Source organism: Myripristis murdjan, chromosome 7, assembly GCF_902150065.1.
Source record: "Myripristis murdjan chromosome 7, fMyrMur1.1, whole genome shotgun sequence".
Classification (NCBI taxonomy): domain Eukaryota; kingdom Metazoa; phylum Chordata; class Actinopteri; order Holocentriformes; family Holocentridae; genus Myripristis; species Myripristis murdjan.
Window position 1 is genome coordinate 14,055,664 of NC_043986.1, and position 19,525 is coordinate 14,075,188.

At 39.1% G+C, this 19,525-nt stretch overlaps 1 protein-coding gene across 1 annotated transcript in view; it reads left to right on the top strand.

Annotated features, from left to right (window-relative positions):
• Nucleotides 1-19,525, top strand: part of cntn3a.1 (contactin 3a, tandem duplicate 1) — a 79,216-nt gene that overhangs the window by 24,791 nt on the left and 34,900 nt on the right. The window contains exons 5-8 of the mRNA XM_030055735.1: nt 7,072-7,167; nt 17,838-18,041; nt 18,799-18,901; nt 19,155-19,339. Of these exons, the coding sequence (XP_029911595.1) occupies nt 7,072-7,167; nt 17,838-18,041; nt 18,799-18,901; nt 19,155-19,339 (588 nt within the window). The remainder of the gene's footprint in view (nt 1-7,071; nt 7,168-17,837; nt 18,042-18,798; nt 18,902-19,154; nt 19,340-19,525) is intronic.

Here is a 19,525-nt window from a genome sequence, read left to right on the forward strand (position 1 = left end):
GATGAGACAGCTACTGAAGGGTGAAAGTAACAACTTACTGCCATTACAGTGAGTGATTGATTAGTTTTTTTTTTTTGTTGTTGTTGTTTTTTTTTTTTTCTTAACAGTACTTTTTATGGTATTGAGAATGAAATCAGTAATTTTACAATAACTTAAGTATTTCTGGTAACCTTTCCTATAACAGTCACCCAGAGTACCAGGTATTTACAAGGTAAAGATGAGGTAAAAAAAGTACTGGAATTACATATTTCATGTTAGCACGGGAGCACTATGAGTTTAATAACATAATTCCTACAGGGAATCACACAACACTTTCTTAGAAGCAACTTTTCCATTACCCATCAGTTCCAGGAACTATCTAGTAAGTGCTGGTGGTCTGTAATAACATTAGGTCAGATTTAATTGTGTACTGTCTAGGAATTAATGCATTACTTTCCCATAAATTAGTTTTTTTTTTTTTTTTTTTTTTTTTTTTTCTAGAGCAATTCTTCATGGCTTTGCTAGACTGGGCAGGAAAATGTTGTTTGTTCTTATGGAATTACTGAATGTTTTGGCTCAGGGGTTAGGGCTTGGCTCCATTTTAAATCACATTCATTGCTGAAAATTGGTTGTGTTCTCCATAGCATTGCATGAGAAACAGGACACTTCATGCTTATTTATATTTTTTTTTTTGAAGAGATAGAAGCTGAATAAAGCTGTGTATATCCAACCAAGAGACACTGATCTCTATTTTGTGCTTTATAGCAACCTCCTTTTGTGTTGTAAAGTAGTGCAGATTTCCTGCAAAGTCTGACCTGATGTCGGATTTTGAATACAGTGGAGGTGCTGCTAGAAGATGGCAGTCTTCTTTGAAATTGTCCCATTTGTTATGGTAGTTATGTTGAGATCTCAGAGTTAATGTGGGAAAAAATTGACTGATGGTAAAATGCTGCAAATAGCGCCTTAAAGCACAGATCACATAATGGCATAAATTGCAAAATGGTATAGAATACTTATGTTGAACACAGTCTGGACAAACTTGTGCAATAGCAACAGGAATAATAACAGTAATAGTGTGATTATAGATTAAGAAGTAATTTTGTAATTTGGTAACATAGCTCTGGCAGGAGTGTGCATAGTGAATAACCATGCCACTAAACACCATAACATCAGGTGGCCTATCTAATTTCTTATTTTGCCTACTTCATTTTGCATAGACTGCAGTACGTTCACAGCTTTGCTCACAGCAGCCTATTTTCAGTGAGTAAGGTCAAGTGACTGGTTACTTGAAGTAGGGTAAGGGACAGATGTGCGAGTGTCAGTGAGAAAAAGTTAGTCAGTGAATGTTATTAGATTCAAATCAGCAGCCAGGCCTCGTCCGTTTGCCATTTGGTTACAGCTGGATGGGAGGTCCCAGTCGTTGGGCTACTCGCCCATGGCCGTTAGACTTTGCAGACTCTGCAGCTTGGAGTATGTTGGGCGAGAAAAGAGGGATGGTTGAGATATAAAAATGTTGGAAACATCTCACTAAATTGTTGTATTGATTCATATTTTACTTTGTTTATACACTTTAGTTTTGTGAGGTTTCTGGCCTAGTTTAAGCATAGATTTTGAGCCTTGAGGCGAGGTTGAACCACACTGAAAATATCTTTATAAGGAACCGAGAAACATTTACTTTAAATGCGCCACTTTACTTACTATTACGTGAGGTGGCTTGAAAAGTAAAACCACTTTATCTTTATCTTTAGGTAGAATTTTACATCAGTACTTTTATATCTGCTCAAGTTAGATTAAATCAAAGTAACAGTACCTCTGCATGAACAAGACCAGTTGGTATTCTTTCCACCCCTGCAACTAATCCAAACCCACTCAAATTATTCATTATTCGTCTAAACTCTCCGGAGTGGGACAGCTCACACTGGATTGTGGTTTCAGGATGACCCTTATTTCATTAATAGAATGGCACGTAATGGGGGCAAATGATACCATAACTAGCGAACTTCAAACACAAGCCCTTTAGGCATCTTTTTGAACTTTTAATGCTTTTTGTGCAATGGTTAGCTATGTGACAAATGCAGCCATATCACAAATTGCCTCGTGCTCACACTGCAACAGAATGACTCCATTTTTTCTTCTCTAGAATCGCCTCTCATTCATTACAGTGGGTCACATTGGAGTAGCTAGCCCAAAAATGCTAATTCACATCCAATTTCATGGATCTGAAAGCACTCAAAATAGCCTGAACCCTGCCATAGAGAGGCACATGGAGGTGCAGAGCCGTGATAGGCTTGATAAGATGATCCACAGGGCACAGAACAGCTTGGGTTGTCAGGCATTGCTGGCTTTTACTGTGTCTAGCTCATTTGCACCCCACCATACTCCAAAGGAATATTGATCAGGAGACCTTCACTATCAGTGTGAGTTGAGCAACTCTGATATCTTCCAGTTTGTAAAACCAGCTACAGATAAAGATAGCTTTGATACTGCATCTTGTTCACAGAGCCTACAAACACTTTGTGTGTGGTGGGCGAATATGCCCCTGTGGGGAAGATGCCTGCCCCTCATAATGGCATAATATTCCTCATTATGGTAAAATATTTAATTTGAGCATGTTTCAAAGTGAACCTACTCATTTCAAACTGAAATTCGTGCGGGGACTGATGATGTTTTGGGGAAGATCTTCATATATTTAGACCATGCAAATAAGCATTAACTTTTACAATAAAGCAAACAACTGAATATTTTCTGCAAATCGTCTACAACTGATATACGTTGTTACCTTATGCATTTTGATTAAAAACCCTGCAACACACACACTCACACACACACACACAACACACACATGCACACACTGTTGTTGAGGGGTTGAGGGAAGACACTCTGTACCTCACTCTCTACCTGAGCCGCTTCACTTAGTAGTAGAGAGGAGATAAGAAGTGAAAGCTGTCACAAGTGGGCTCATGAAGATTGTGCTGACAACGACTTATTCAAAGGTGACAGTTTCATCTGTAAATGTGTCAACAATCTAAATTCACTGTTCTGTTTTCAAAGCTGACAACTCTCATGTTCACCTGTGCAACTTTTAAACCGGCAGTAAATTTAATGTGATAGGAATGTTTTGTTCCGTTTAGATGATTTGGGAAAGAAAGCAAGTACAAACACTGTGCTTCTGCACCTTTTCAATATAAAATGTAATGCTTTTTAATATGAAATTACTTTTCCGGAGACAATTATTTCACAATTTTGTGCTACTGTATAAAATCTAGGGATGAGAAGGCTACTGTTGCAGCTGTTATTGAAATTGCATTAAAACAATTAAAAAAAAAAAAAAAAAAGTTGTAAAAACATTCACATTCTTAGATCTTGTAAGGTATGTAGCGTAGAACAAACCATGAAAATGACTCTAGCCGTGCATTAATTTGGGTAAAATCCCCCTGAGGGGCATTGTACTTGAGACCACGAGCATTTTTCCCTTTAGCTGGGGCACGGCGTATCTTTTACTCAAAAAATGGAAAAAGGCTGCAAGACAGTGTTCATTCATTTCTAGTTTAATTATTTGACTCAAATATAATCTACCTTTTAGTTTTTTTCTATAATGTGAGAGTAGGGGGGAAAAAAATCCATGGGGAGGGATCTTTGTCTGCCCCACTCTAACGAAATTAGGTAGACATCAGCCTCCCAAAACGTTTTCTGTTAGAAAAAATAGTTTCCTGTGCTAGGAATAATCAAAGCCAATCCTTTTCAATGGAGTTATCCAATTGCTTGGAAGACCATAAATCAGAGAGCTCCATAATTTCCCATTTAAGCAGCCTCCTGAAGCAGAGCTAATCACATAGAAGATGTTAGAGAAACTAAAAGCTACACAAAGAAGGACCTCCTGAAGCCACTTTTTCTCTAATCACACACCACACGCACATGCATGCACGCACGCACACACAGACACACACAGACACACACACACACACACACACACACACACACACACACACACACACACACAGACAGTGGGTAGTGGGTATTAAAATTCTGAAGACACCAAATGGACCAAATCTTTTCACCTTACGGATAATGATGTTCCTGATGGAAGTCTTCCAAGATCTTGTCTCATGCTTTTAGGAGAAATACGGCATTATTTTGTAAAATGCTGAATAAAAAATGACAGGGCATCGCGTGTGACTGGGACAAGGACATGAGAGACAAAACACATAACTGGTAGTAAAATATTGTGAGCAGCACATCAGGTCTCACCTCCTTTTTACTCGGTACATAATGGAAATGCTAATGACATCTGCATGAAAAAATGACCTTGTTGTTACGATTTTGAGTTTTGAAGGCAGCCTAATGTTTTTTTGAGTGTGGATTTTGAAGTTGATTTGCATGACAAAATAGAATATGTAACATCCAATTTAAAATCAATGAGGAATTATCAATGATTCAATATAGGAAAGTGCATCATGATTAAATTTGAAGTTATCAGTGTTATTGATATCAATTAATGGCAGGGATCAAAGTAGAGTTTAGCCATGCCTTACCTGAACATATACAGTAAATACTGCACTTGTATTGGCATGGTATGCACCCATTCATGCATATTCATTCAATGACATGTTTATCACTTGGATTGATCTGACCACATATTTTCTATTTACATTCCTTACTCTTTAGATTGTACTACAGTGCAGTGTAAGTGCTGAGAACTGCATAGAGTCACATTGTCTTTGTTCTGCTTAGTAACACCTTTGATTGTGGGAGGGGTGTATGCCAAATTAACAGTAATGTGCAAACTGAGTTTTAAATTTTTTCTGCAACCCTTTTTTACACTTTGACTTAATGCTTGGCAAAACACTCTGAAACATGAGAATGAGTTGTGGCAATCACAGTATGTAAAACTAACGTCTCATGATCACAATACAATGATACGCATGAGGATATGATTTTCTTTTACCTTGAGGTATTCCTACTGAAATAATTCTGTTGTAGTCTGTCAGTGACATTCCTGGAGGCCATGGTAAAACTAGATTTGGGTAAAAAAAAAAAAAAAAAAAGATGAGGCAGCTCTATTTGGATCATGTCGAAGATCTCCAGTAGTTTCTCTTCTCATCCTACAGAGACTGAGGTAGTAATCTGTATAGGTTCCAGCGCTTTTAAATGAGGGAATACTAACTTAACAGCAAGTACATGCTTGCCAGCAAATCACTGTAGTACAAGTGAAAAGTGTTTTTCTGTGACAGTCATGGATGCAGAGGAGTGACATTTGTGCAGCCAGACGACTGAAGTTTATGAGACGAAATTGAATGTTGACATTTGAGTAATTATAGGTCAGTTTTCATTAAATTTGAAGTGTTGCATATATTATATGACGTGAGAAGATTTTGCTAAAATTGTAACAAGCTTGAGTACTTGAGATTGTTTTGATTTGCATACAGTAACATTGCACAGGTGATGGTGTACATTCTGCATAATTGTATTATTTTTTAATGTTTTAGCTGTTTGTATTTTTTGAGGTAATGTATTATTTTGATGTTTCAAACATTTGTCTCAGTAAACTGTTATTCATACAAGCAAACTGGCTGTATGCCATAATACCAATGTTAGTTGTTTTTATAGTATATGTAATAGACAGAGCATAGTCCCCACCATCCTGATTACAGCCTGTATGTATTTAAATGTACAGTAGCCTTAATATTGTACATGTGTTGTAGGTTTTGAGTTGCTGTGTTGATCTTCCGAAATATACAAGAATAATCAAGAATCAACATTTAAGAATAACAGGATATAATGTTGCCATAAATAAGTTTAGACATGGCACTTGTTAAGGTTTGATTCAGTGTTGAAGTATTTTGTCAGCTCAAGAGATTATACTGTATCCATTGTAATATTTTATTTTTTACAATGTTGTTCACCACTTGTGTCTTAATTGCAACCACAGTGAGGAGCTTTAGCTGGTCTACAAAGGTTACTATTACAGGCCTTTTTGGGCATTTGCAGCTCAAAAGGGACCATTAAAAATCTTGTAGTCACAGAGGAACTTCAGCAGACTTAGTGGAATCTAGTTGTAGATGCTTGCCATACTGGCGGGCATAAAAATTGATTTAAAAAAATCATCACCATTAACGGGGTACTTTGTCTAATGAAAGGCATGTTTCCGGAGGGGCCCTATCTGTGCCCATTCCTGCAGAGAATGGTATTATTAGATTGTTTCCCCTGAATCAATCATAGGTTTAGCACAGGCCCCCGAAGCATCCACACAACCTGCTAGCATCAAATTTAAAAAGATGTTAATGATCTAGCAAATGAATTTGAGAAATCTTACAGGAGCTCTCCAGCGAATAATTTGTGATGTGAAAAAGTGCTTTCAATTGTGTTAATGTAATCATGTATTGTCCTGCTGGATGCAATCTCCCATTACCTACTGAAGGCGCAAAGATCACATATTTATGATGCAGAAGCGCAGCCTGCTGTGTGTACACAGGAGGTGTCAGTTTTGCATTTTTCTCTCTCCCTGCATTTGAATTCACTCTTGATTGTACCATTTTGTGGCAGTCGCGTATTTGGCCGCAGTGCCTCAGATATCTCCAAGAGCCACAGCAGGCAAGAAAAGGCAAAGTGTTCAAGGATTGCTGTCTGTATTTTCTCCTTTCCAGCAGGTTGTCAACAAGTAATCGGTCTCCATACAAATGATGTTTCAATCTCAGAGTCATTTAATTGTTGCTGGTCCGTGTGCAGTGGATGAAACACAGAAAGTGATAACAATACGTAGTTCCAATTAAATTCACTCATGTGTGACTTATACTTGAGGAATTGCTTTTTGCTCCAGTCAGAAGTGCTTAGGACTTTACAGCAGTGCATCTGCATTTATGCATAGCATGATCGGTGAAATTATGCAAAGATGCTACATCATATTGCCCTCTGAAACTCATATCTGTTGCTGGATAGTCCTAGAGATCACATATTAAATGATTGACCCCCAGATATGACTTCTAGTCTATTTTTATATCTGCTTTGTTGACAAATACATGTCTTGTGTGCTTATGGCTTCATGGAGACTGAATTGATCGTTTTCCTTTATTGCTTTTGTTTTGTGATAAACAGACCTGGAAAACTTCAAGACACAGAGGAGGAGTCCAGTGAGGGTTCGTGAGGGTCAAGGAGTGGTCTTATTGTGTGGCCCGCCGCCTCACTCTGGAGGTAAGATGGTGCATTTATGAATTCTTTGTCATTATACAGCTTATTTATTCTTATCAGTCATTCATATGTGCACTAATACAGCAAATACTCAGTATCACTGATGGGTAAAGAGTGGTTTTCCATAGACAAACATTAAGACACAGTGTAGTATTTCTCTCCCGATTTCTCATCTGTCCCATGTTTACTCTGACAAAGTGGAACTCATGTTTGTCCTCTCCCTCTCACATCTTCTGGCTATTTGTTTATGTTGTCGAGGTCAGTGGAGTGAGTCATTTTTACGTTCGGATGCTTTGACCTGTCAGCCTGATTTTCGATGGGGGCAAGGAAAGGCTCTGGCGTGCAGACCAGAGAGCCTGTCTCTTGCTGGGTCCGTGCCAGGCTGAGTAATGGAGCTCCTCTCTGAAGGTGCTTTGTTTGCTTTCACATCAGCCCTTTGCATCCATGACATTATCAATGGGAGTTAGCATCCAGTGCTATTAACTCCCACACACGCTCTGGAGATGGGCTTTTGGCTCACGCAGCCAGCAGGGCTAAATGTAATTCACCACTGCCGGAATTGAATGAATTTATGTGGATGCGCATATGCGTTTCAGACCAATGTTCCTGGAATCACAAATTGTTTCTCTTTGACCAGATGTTTGGATTTAAAATGCTAAGCAGGGGGTGACAGCAATTTCAGGCTGTTATTAAGATATTTTAAGGTGTGCATGGTTATTATTATTTTTCAGTGGATTCAGTGGCAGATTATTTTAGATGCCATCAAATCATTACTGTTTATTGTTACTCTGATTTTAGTTTTAAAAACATATCATTCATTCATTCATTTGATATCTGTTATTGTTCTCTGCTCATAAAATTTAAAATCACAAGGATTTGATGTTAGTGAGGTATGAAATCTAAGAAAATTGAATAAATAAAATAAAAAGTATTTATTTTTCTTAAATGTTGTTAGATCACTGAATGGTATGATGGTCAGAGTTGGCTAACAAAGTGAAAAAGTCATTTTTCATTTCATTGTGACCAAGCCTCAGCTATGATACTGCCTGCATAGTGAACATATACTGTCATAAGCGAGTAAAAATTTACTCACCAAATCATTTACTGCTAATGTGAAGTGATATAGTTTTTACTGGAAATGTTTTTATTTCAACACACACTTGGCTGTTAAAAACAAAATATCAGCATGGTCATAACAACAATGTTCATATTATGTTATTAGTGTCACGACATTGTTCATCATGCACGACTCTGCCTGATTTTTTTTCCTAAAAGTTTGGTACAGTGTCTAGTGCAAAGGCAATCCTGCATTCACCAGGCTCACATTTACAATTTTTAATTAGTGGTGAAGATTACTTTCATTGCTGATGTGAGTGCATTGACAAGAAGTATACGGCTCCCTGGACAACCTCCCTGGTAAGACAGTCTATTTAGCAGTGAGTGAGAGCAGAAATGAGTCGGCATTGACTGATTTCTCCTTGGATAGATTACAAGCACCTGTGGGTAACCTGCATGCCTCCCCCCAAACACGCTCTGTAAGGAAGTCAGTCACAGAGGAGAAGAGACACACCATTTATTCACTTGAAAACTTATTGATGTGGTTCAGTGAGTCAATTTTTTTTCAATCAAACACTATCTACATTATTTGAAGGGCTTGGCAGGGCTTTTCAAACTTTTTTCATATTTCGGACCCCAAAGTTTACTTTCGTGAAGCCACAGACACCCACTGGAAGTGATATTGCCAGAGGGACCCTGATGTAAAAAGACATTTTGTGTTAGGTATAAAATCTTTGGTTGTCATACTTTAACACTGACAAATAGTTTCGAAGTGTTAAGATTAGAACATTATGTTAAAATAATAACTCATAATTTTTGTTTTGTTTTGTTTTTGTATAGTGACTACTGAATAATTTATAGTAGATGAAGTTGTGAAATTCAACTATTCTTCATTTTGATGGGGTACCCCGAAAGGACTCTTGGGGTACCCCAAACCCCATTTCGAAAACCATTGGGCTATAACGTGTAAATCAGTGCTTGTTGTCGTAATATGTGATATAATATCCCATGGAGTTTATTAGTAACAACTGTGCTCTGTCATTCTTGTCACAAAGAAGACATAGTTAGCCAGTTTGAATGAAAAGGAACAAATTATCTCACTTTTCATTGTGGATTTGGATCGAGGATTATTCATGCACACCTGACCCTGTCTTCCACCCAGTGTATGTTGAAATATGCTCCTGCACCGTTGTGACCCTGATTAGGAATAAATGAGCATAGAATAAGGATGGATGGACGTGTAGCTGTGGTACATGGACCGCATCATTCAGCCCAGAGCAAGCAAGTGGTCATTATGTTCATTTTAATGTGTGCACTTACGGTATGAGAATACTGTGTTTTTGTTTCAGGCAAATTGGTCACACTGGGGACTTAACGGTAGAGACCCAATCTCTCCTCGGGGATCAATAAAAAATTCCTGATTCTGATTCTGAGTCAGGCTGAGAAGTATTTCAAAAAACAACACTGGAAGTACATAAGAAAATAGTTAAGCTCCTGCTCGGCTTAGAGAGACTGACAACAGCTTTGCATCGTCTGATTGATAATAATGAGTGGATAAAGGGCTCAGGGTGCTGCTTGATCAGGTGCCTCAGACAAAGGACAAAAACTTGAGGAAGGAAACGACTGGAGCACACCAATCCACTGTGCAAAGAGGCTATAATAACACATAATAACATAATATGACAACTGCAGTAGACAAAATGTGTTTTTACTTTTGCTTACCCCAAATAGCATTTAATTCTAGCATACCCCTATTTTGGTGGAGAAGGGTAAAATGTGCTCACAGAGATCAAAGCACCCTGAGCAGGTCTTGCACCTGACAGAGTGCTAGTGCCAAACTGAGTAAAAAAAAAAAAAAAAAAAAGTAATTTAACGAAGCCGTTTTAGTGGATTATTTTCTTTGCTAAAGCATTTCTGAATAAATTTGTCTTGCAATGGGAATGCCTGCTACTTCAACCAAAACATCTCATCTCATCTGTTTTTTTTTTAGCCTCTTTGTGCCCTTTGTGTTTGTATTTATGCAGCTGCAGTGCAGTCTGGTGTTTAAACTGTATTTTATCAAGCATCACCTTCTTGTAGACATGTTTTGTATATCACCGAGGTCCCGCGAGCTTGGCGAGCTGAATTGGTAGACATGTAAGCTGATACAGCACAGCATCGCTGTTCTGTGTCCATCATCTTCTTCCCATGGTTATGCCTGCCCTCTTGTTCATACCCAAACTTCATACCTTGTGAGTGGTGTGATGAATATTTCAAAACAAGTTGAACAAACAGTTGAATTGCAAAACCTGACCATGCAACTCAAAACCAAAAGTAAGATCAGGATTAGCCTGCAAGAGACGGAGGTGAGTATCGGACAAGTACAATTGTTGAAATCACAAAAGTGATTTTAATGTAAATCTGCCATGTAAAAAAATCGTGAAATAAAAAACACAGGTACTCTATACTATACAACATTCAATCTTTGCAACAGATGTAACTAAATCTTTTTAAAGTGGAATCTGTAACTTTTTGTGATTGCGATGAATAACAACACAGCTAAGCGATGAGATATACATATTTTGATAAATAGACTGTATTCCTATAGTGCTTTTTTCTGCTGACCACTCAAAGCACTTTACCATGTATACCTCACATTCACCCACACACACTGATGGCAGAGGCTGCCACGTAAGGAGCCAAGGACACCTCGATGCACTCCCTGGAGGAGCCGGGGATCAAACCTGGAACCCTCTGATTAGCAGAGAGCCGCTCTACCTCCTGAGCCACGCCGCCTCAGAGGGTTACAGGAGGTTCACAGTAAAGTGTTGCACTGTGTTTCACTCAGGTTGCCCATCATTTCTTTCCCTTGTAGCTCTGGGTAGCTGATCTGTATCTCTGTGTCTTATAAATATGCCTGTCAATAGTTTTTACCATACTCCACCACACACAACTATCATAATAGTATATGACATACTGTAATTTGAAAAACATTATAGATTTCAGCTTTTATAAAAAAACAAAACAAAACAAGAGATCCATGATTTTGCTAAACAGAAAATTTAGAAACAGAATCACAATCTTAAACTATTTTCCCAGTGCAGTGCAGGATTTTGTCTCAATGGCACTGGTGTGACATAAAAATGACTAACTGTGTAGCATAAGGACATAGAATAACATATGATATAGGGACAATAGGGCTTCACATTCAGTGCAGCTGGTCAATGAAAATAATACAGCAGATAGTAAACTATACATACTGTACATTGTGCACTGTAAACTATACAATCTGCATTGTTTCACTGTGTAGATTCACACGACATGACATACAGTAGCACATTAGAGCTGAAGCAAATCCCCAAAACATTTTGCTTACTTTACTTACCTTTTTTGGGATTATTCAGTCTTGCTTGAAGTCTAGCTTGACGAATTATCCAGGACGGCTCCACAATGGCTGCCTACCTGGGAGGGCTGTGTGACCTTCCCCTGAGGTCTTGCCAGCTTCATGAATATGGCTCCTACTACAAACAGCTCAACAAAACTTTTAAAGCATAGTGTGTCAGTAGATGAATCACATCTTAATTACGAGAACTGCATATGGAAACTTCTTTCCCTGTGTTAGACTGTTACAACATCCCACGGTATGCCTGTGCTCTTTATTTGTGCTACTGAAAATATGTCATCAAGAAACCTTTGAGGTTCACCTCCCATAAACCTGAGACTTCCATCTGCGTTATTGTTTTCCTCCCACTTGCGGTGTGTTCCTCTTCCGCTTGCACAGCGTCTTACTTTTGTTCTTGCATCGGTGATGAGATGTATTGTCTCAGCTTTTAATTGACAGATGGTTAACCAGCAGGGGTCTCTAAATTTTTTGTCTTTTGTCATTGCTACTCCTGAGCACAATAATGGGCTTTGAGGAGAACATTCTTTTAATTTGAGGATTAAAAATTGAACATTGCACTTTATAAACTCATTTTCATAACGTTCAGACTATTCCCCAAGCTGTTGATGTTGCACTTTGTTCAAGAACTCACACTGCTTTGTTGTGACTGAGATCTTGCATATTTGACAACGTCACACTTCAAAGTTTTCAAAGATGTATGCTCCAGTGTGTTTGGGTAAGAATTTGACTAAATCACTGGAGATATGATATCTGGGTCTTGATTTTTTTGTCTTCAGGGAGATGCAAATAGATTCATCCAAATGATTCTCTTCATGTTCATCTTGTCTCTCATTTGTTCCCAAAACTTCGTCCCTTTTGTTTTGAGTCTTAAATCCCATTGGATTCTCTCCGACATGACACTGATCATTAGGGACCAGACTCCTGGAGGGATTGTTGTCAGTAACCTACACTGTTACATTGCACCTGGCCCATATCTGTCAGATCCAGTCTGAAACAAAGCCTTTTCCTGCTTTTAAAAAAGGGATGCCAACTACAGCCATCCCAACGCAGAATCCTCTGTCCTGATTTGTTTTGTGCCATGTTTTTCCTTTATCACATTACAGTGTTAAAAATTAATCACTTAGCCACTGAAAGGTCTTGGTATGGTGTTTGACTTAATTCGCATTGTCGCTGATTACTATTTAAATGCTCAAAGAAATACTGTACCGTACAATAAATTCTTACTCTTTCGGAGATTTGCCAGTCAGCTCCATTTAACACTAGAAAGAACAATGCAGATAATGGAGTCTGTAGTTTTAAGATAAGGTCAACGAGTTTCTCAATTGACAACATGCCATTTCCAACCACAGCTAACAGCTCTCACTGTGCACTTGCACATTGTCAGAGCTGTGATGATTTGCATTATTCCCCATTTTCATTACTGTGGTGCAGATTTATGTTATTGCACATTCATCGGCAACTCTTCGCTGCTTGCTTCATCACTCCTGATGTGTTTGTTTCTCACTCTCCGATTTATTTATGTGAGTGTTAGAAGGCTAAGTGCCATAATGATGGCTCATTGGTGATGCTCAGTAGTGGTTTGGATAGCAAGGCGGAAGTACTAAATAGTATACTACACAAATACACCCAGCAATGAAAATAAAATGTACAAATAAACCAAAAAAAAAAAATGGGTGCATAATTACCTGTTAGCGTGTTCAAAACCACATAGCTGTTTGTTGTCTACATCATTAGACAAAATAAATTTGGTGTTGCTGTAAGTATGAGTCACATGCATTGTGTTCCCATCTGGATCCATTTCCATGGGAACAATCTGTCAAAAAGTGTACCATCAATTGACAGCTGCCTTGGTTAAAGGGGGTGATTATACTTACAACTGCCTTTTCCTTAGATGATTTTGAAACCACAATAAAACTGGTTTGTACAGAAAATGGGTTTCGGAAAAGCAAGAACAATGTTGCCCATCTTCTGAAAGCTAAGATATTTCAACACTTGTATTCAAAACAGCCACAAATTGACAGCTTGGCCTTTCTGAGGTTAAGTAGCCACCCAGAACCACAAAGGAGGTGTATTAAGCAGACGGGAAACTGGCACGCTAACGTGAACAAAATGCAAAACAGGACATGAATAAAATATAGACACAGATGATCAAATAAAGACTTTTTCTATGCTTGAAACTCAAGTAATGGATGTCTGAGAATATGAGAGTCCTCCAAATCCAGTTTTTGTCAGAAATGCTCATAATAACTTTAAATACTTACTTGGGTGACAGGATGACTGATGGCTGACCTTGGTCACATTCGTCTGAATATGGCTGAAGTTCAGTTTCCTGTTTTCCTCTCATAAAAATTTCTGTCCACAAATACAACTAGAGGTTGTTTTTGGCCACGCGACCGGTAATATACGGACTGCTTTTATTTATACAAACAACCCATTCATCCCTTCTTGTTGTGATGGATCATAGCTGCTCTCTTGGGACTCAGCACAGGGCCTGGAATGATCCATTTTCTGCTCAGGTTTTCGGCAGCTGTCATCATAGATTATGGCAATTGATGGGGATGTTGAGGATGCTGATATGTGCTTTAGGATGAATCATCTCCCATTTTCTGGCATCTTTGCTCAAAGGCAGGTCTGACCATATCTGCTATGGTAATGATGTACCCCATTCTAGTTTCAGTTACACGCTCACACATTCACACACACACACACACACACACACACACACACAGACACACGCACCCACATACACACACTTTTGTGGTCCTATTATATTCGCATTCTCTGTCCCCATTCAGTGCCCTTTAGGCTATTGCAGAATACAAAGCTAAACCGATTTACCACATTGACCTGCTCTCTTGCAGCAGAATATTTCTTGGATTTGTATGGAGCGAAAAAATGAACCACAGTGATAATAAAAAAGTAAATAAATAAATTTTAACAACAGGAATGTTAATAATTATAGTAATGGGTAATTTACATAACATTTGCCAAAAGTGCACAAAAATAAGCCAACACGATAAACAGCAAAAACGCCTGACATGAATTAAAGAAAGGAAAGCAGAGGAGGAAAACAGGCAAATGCAACAAAAACATGTAATTATAAAAAATTGCGTCTGAGAAAGCAGAACATGGAAGTAGAAAATAAAATCTAAGCTCAGTGATGTTCAAGGATCATGAGACAGCTGAATTTGTTTGGAGACAATTTTAGGGCCAAGGACTGCTGAATTTAGATGAAGATGGTTTTAATGCATCCAATCCTTGACTTTAGCCAAGCAGCCTCACATAAAATCACACATTTCTTGGAATTGTTTGACTGGATTAGCTTTAGCTGAGAACTACTGCTGAATGCTGTCAGCAAAGCAGTTAAAGGAAATGCTTTGCTGACAAACACTGGAAAACGGTCTTGGCAATCACAGGATGTATTAGATGTGTAACAAGGGTGTGAATATGGGACTCCCATAAATTGAGACATGCTCTACTATATTTACTATGATTGTATTGTATTGGGGAGGAAAATCCTGACTGGCATTTGAACAGAGACTCACCACATTGGAAAAATGAAAAACATATACCGCCGTAAAGGGTGACAGGACATTATTCACGATCAGCACAATACCTTACACAAGGATCTGCCTCATCACCCCCTTAAAGGATGTCAATATCCCATGCATGATTCAAGAAGCCATTATTTCATTTTAACGACGGCTCAGAGCCCTCAAAGACCGCTGCAGGAAGTAGTTTGGTGCAGCCAGGATGCTCTAAAACTTCTAGACAGCAGTTGAAGCTGCACTTAGAGTATGACCAAAATGTTGTCAAGCGTCCAAAATGAGTCACTCTGGTGTTCTTCCACAGCACTGTGCTGTATGTGCATTAGGTGCCTGTCTGTGTCATCCTCTGTTCTGAGAGGCTCTGAATGACTGTGGTTAGACCAGGACCTAATGCATCTGACCTCCTTTCACTAATGGAAGCAGGCCTTTTAGATTTACTCAAGGCTGAAATCGCTTGTTCTTTCTATACAGAGCATCTACCCCAAACAGAGGTTGCTTGCTTGCTAGTAACAACACACATAGCTTGCAGGGATTTCTCCCCATGTGCGTGACCCATGTGAACCTGAGTGAACTGGTTTTGTGTTATGAATACAGATAGGTAGGCCTGGTTAATGGCTTTACCGTCCAGCGAGCAGCGAGTACCAACTTTGACACAAGTTGTGCGTACTCTTTTTTTTCTTTGAGGCAATACACACTTGTGCATAAACCTGCTCTTGATTCAGCATGTCCTTGGCCTGTCATGTTCTATTTCTCACTGGTACTCTCAAATCATTAAAGGCGAATTGATGCTGCCTGTTCATTATACAATGGCTAAATGGAACCACAATGAAAATCTGCCACTCACTGTCATTCATGATCTCATTATTCCATTACAGCCCATCCGCAGAAGGCTCTCAAGTCAGATTATCAAATACTGCCAATGGTGCTTTCCACTTCCTATTTCCTGCTTCCTGTTTCTCACCATGAAACTTTAACTAGCCAATTAGTAACCTCTTAGTTGCTGTTGTTCCCGTTTGGCGTGCCCTGCACCTTTGGAAGATATTGTTTCAAAAACAGACATTAAATATACATAACAATGTCAGGATGAGAGCTGGGATGTATTATTTATGGGAGGGGGGGTTATTACATCTGTGTTTCCCTTTGTATGTTGGGTGGATCAAGCCAAAAAGTTCTGGTTGCTACAAGTCACGGATGCCAGGATGGAGTTCGTAGCAGGGGTAACCACAAGAGATGTAGGCCGACAATGAAATTCATCTTGCTGTTCCTCCAAAGCAGTCTATGAGAGTCATTAATGCCAGTGCACATGTGTCAGTAACTGCAGGTTGTTAGCAGATGTATGAAACCAGCAGGCGGGTGTTTACACAAGATTCCATATGTCGTAATGTTTATTTACAATGATGAATTTAAAATGGTTGCATGTGGTAAATGGGAGCACAGGGACATGGTTTGCAGGGAGCAGAGAGACGGGTATGACTGCAAGTTTGGATCCTACTTAGTGTCGTGTTGTAGCGGCAGGTTGGGATTGTGCTCAACTTGACTAGTTACAAAACCTCGTAAAACCTCTTACCTTGTACTTGGAGAAAAAAAAGAGCTTCCCCATGTACCCACCACAGGTTTGCAAGATAGTACGCTACATCATGATTTGCAAGGTTTGCAGGAATATGTCAAAGCCCACACATCCTCTTGCCCCCCAAAGACTGGCCGTGAAGAATACTGAGTCAGTAGATGAGCGTACAACTCACGTCTCAATTATTCCCTGTACTGTAGTGCCGAGTCATCGCTTAGACAAGTTTTTACCAACGGCCAAGATTGCTTTTGGGACCGGGATGCAATATGGTCCAGAGCAATCTATCCTTGTGTCAATATGTCAAAACACCATCATTCCTTTTTATAATGTTGCTGATAGTTAGCGCAAAGCCACTGACTGCAGTCCATTTGGTTGATACAGTACTGGGAGTCTTTTCAGGAAGCTTGTTTTCATGGATGATGAATAGTAGCCTGGGTGGTACCCTACTGAATAGCATGATCCAGAATACATTGGTTTTATTGGGCATTATACAGTTTTTATGCCAGAACTGCAGCTTAGGGTTGATTTAGGGCCCTGTGCTACAATATGACAACCACAAAGAGAGATGAACAGCATTATGCTGGTTGGTGTTTTGTTTATATACAACCTCTCTCTCTGTATTTTAAAAGAAATTCATATAAAGTAATAAACTTCAACAATAAAAAAAAGTAAAATAAAAATAAGAAATGAAAATAAAACAATATATAATAAAAAAGAAACACAATCAGCTCAGCAGAACTTCAGAACAGTCACAAAATGCAGAGACAGAGCAGGATTCACACCGCAGATGTAAACACAGATGTCCAGATTATAGAAACTCCTCAGCCTCAACAGCATGCAGACACCTTCCCTGACAAACTCACTGCACCATCACTTAAACACAGTAAGCCGGTGAAACTTCTACCATCTTGAGGGCATTAATTATTCTTTGAAGATTGGGGCATAGTCTGATCCACTAATTGCTTTATCCCTGAGGGCATCCATTTAAAGTGGAGTAATGAAACTGCTGATGAAGGGCACATTATCTCTACAGGTGTCATAGATAGGGGATAACTACAGTATGGGCCTTTGACTTGTACCCTGTGTAGCCTACATCCAGTATCCCTCTGTCTGTTCACAGAGCTAACCTTCACATGGATCTTCAATCAGTACCCATCGTTTGTCATCCAGGACACGCGACGATTCGTGTCCCAGAAGACAGGCAACCTCTACATTGCCAAAGTGGAACCTTCTGATGTGGGCAACTACACCTGCGTGGTCACCAACACGGTCACCAAAACCAGCGTTCAAGGACCGCCGACACCTCTAGTGCTGCGGATTGATGGTAGGCTTGTAAAAGCCCCCTTTTTAGTGGACATGCACATTCATAGACCTGCACCTGGAGATAGGGGCTTCGATTAGTGCCAAGATGATGCTATTGCTTATGGCTATGGTTTTGTGGTTTGCACTTGGCATTGTGCTATTGTATTGGATGTGTATTTTATGTTGTATGAGGTTGGTACTATAGTATATCTTGGTCTTTGAATCATTTCTAGTTGTTTACATCCTCTGTCATTTTCTTTCATCCACATCTCTTGAAATTTGTGTTTGCCCAGTGTGACTGTTTTTTGTGTGTTGTCATCTATGCTGGTTGATTATCTTTTGTTTCAGTATTTCCATAGCTCTTACCATGGACCTATCATTGAATAGTTAGACTTAGTTTAAGTTGGACTACTTTGACTTGTCCTATTTTCTGGATAACAAGTTATAGGCAACAAAGCTAAAATATATATATATATATATATATATATATATATATATATATATATATATATTGTTTATCCAAAGCCATCTGGCTGAAAAGTACCCATGTCAGTAACAATGGACAAAAATGAAGAAACAGTAGACATAGGCATAGATATTCAAGAGTTAAAAAGTATTGAGGGCAGATCCAGAGATAGTCACTAAATCTCTCGCTAACACATTCATGGCCTGAACCTGTTTTGGTGTTTGCTTTTCAGTGACCTTTTCATGCCTTGAGCTGAAAAAGGTCCCTCCAAGCATGCATAGCATTAATTATGTGTTTGGTACTGTAACTCCAGGCGTGATGGGCGAATACGAGCCAAAGATTGAAGTGCAGTTTCCTGACATTGTTCCTGTTGCTAAAAGCTCCACTGTCAAGCTGGAATGTTTTGCACTTGGAAAGTAAGTCCCGCTGTGTATTACTATGCCATAGTCCTAACTTTGCCATTAGTTGTCTGCTGTTAATTTAAGTTGCATGGTAATGCTTGAAGACTCTGTGAAGTGATTTCAAAGACAGAACACTTCACATTCTAATGAGTCATTTTGGTACTGCTCTTTATGGTGTCTAAAGTGAAGAAACACTCTCAGCAATTAACCGTGCAGATTCTAATCATAGATTAACATGCTTCATCAATTTTCATCTGCGTGTCTGTAGCCCAGTGCCAACAATCAGCTGGAGAAGAGTGGATGGAGCGTCTTTTGGCAGGAAGGTGGACGTAAATAAAGCAAGTGGGGTTTTAGAGATTCCCTACTTCCAGCAGGAGGATGCGGGGATATACGAATGTGTGGCGGAAAACACCAGAGGAAGAAACTCGGTCAAAGGAAAGCTGTCATTCTATGGTGGGTAGGAAGACCGTTTCAGTGACTTTGATCTCACACATACTGTACTTCACATCATTTTGTCTTGGATGGAAAAATATCACATGGCTTCAACCTGTCAGCCTTCTTGTAGATTCATAGGACCGTATTCATAAAAACCCAGCCGTGACAGCTTTGTGCCACGCAAATTTAACGGCATGGTAATTT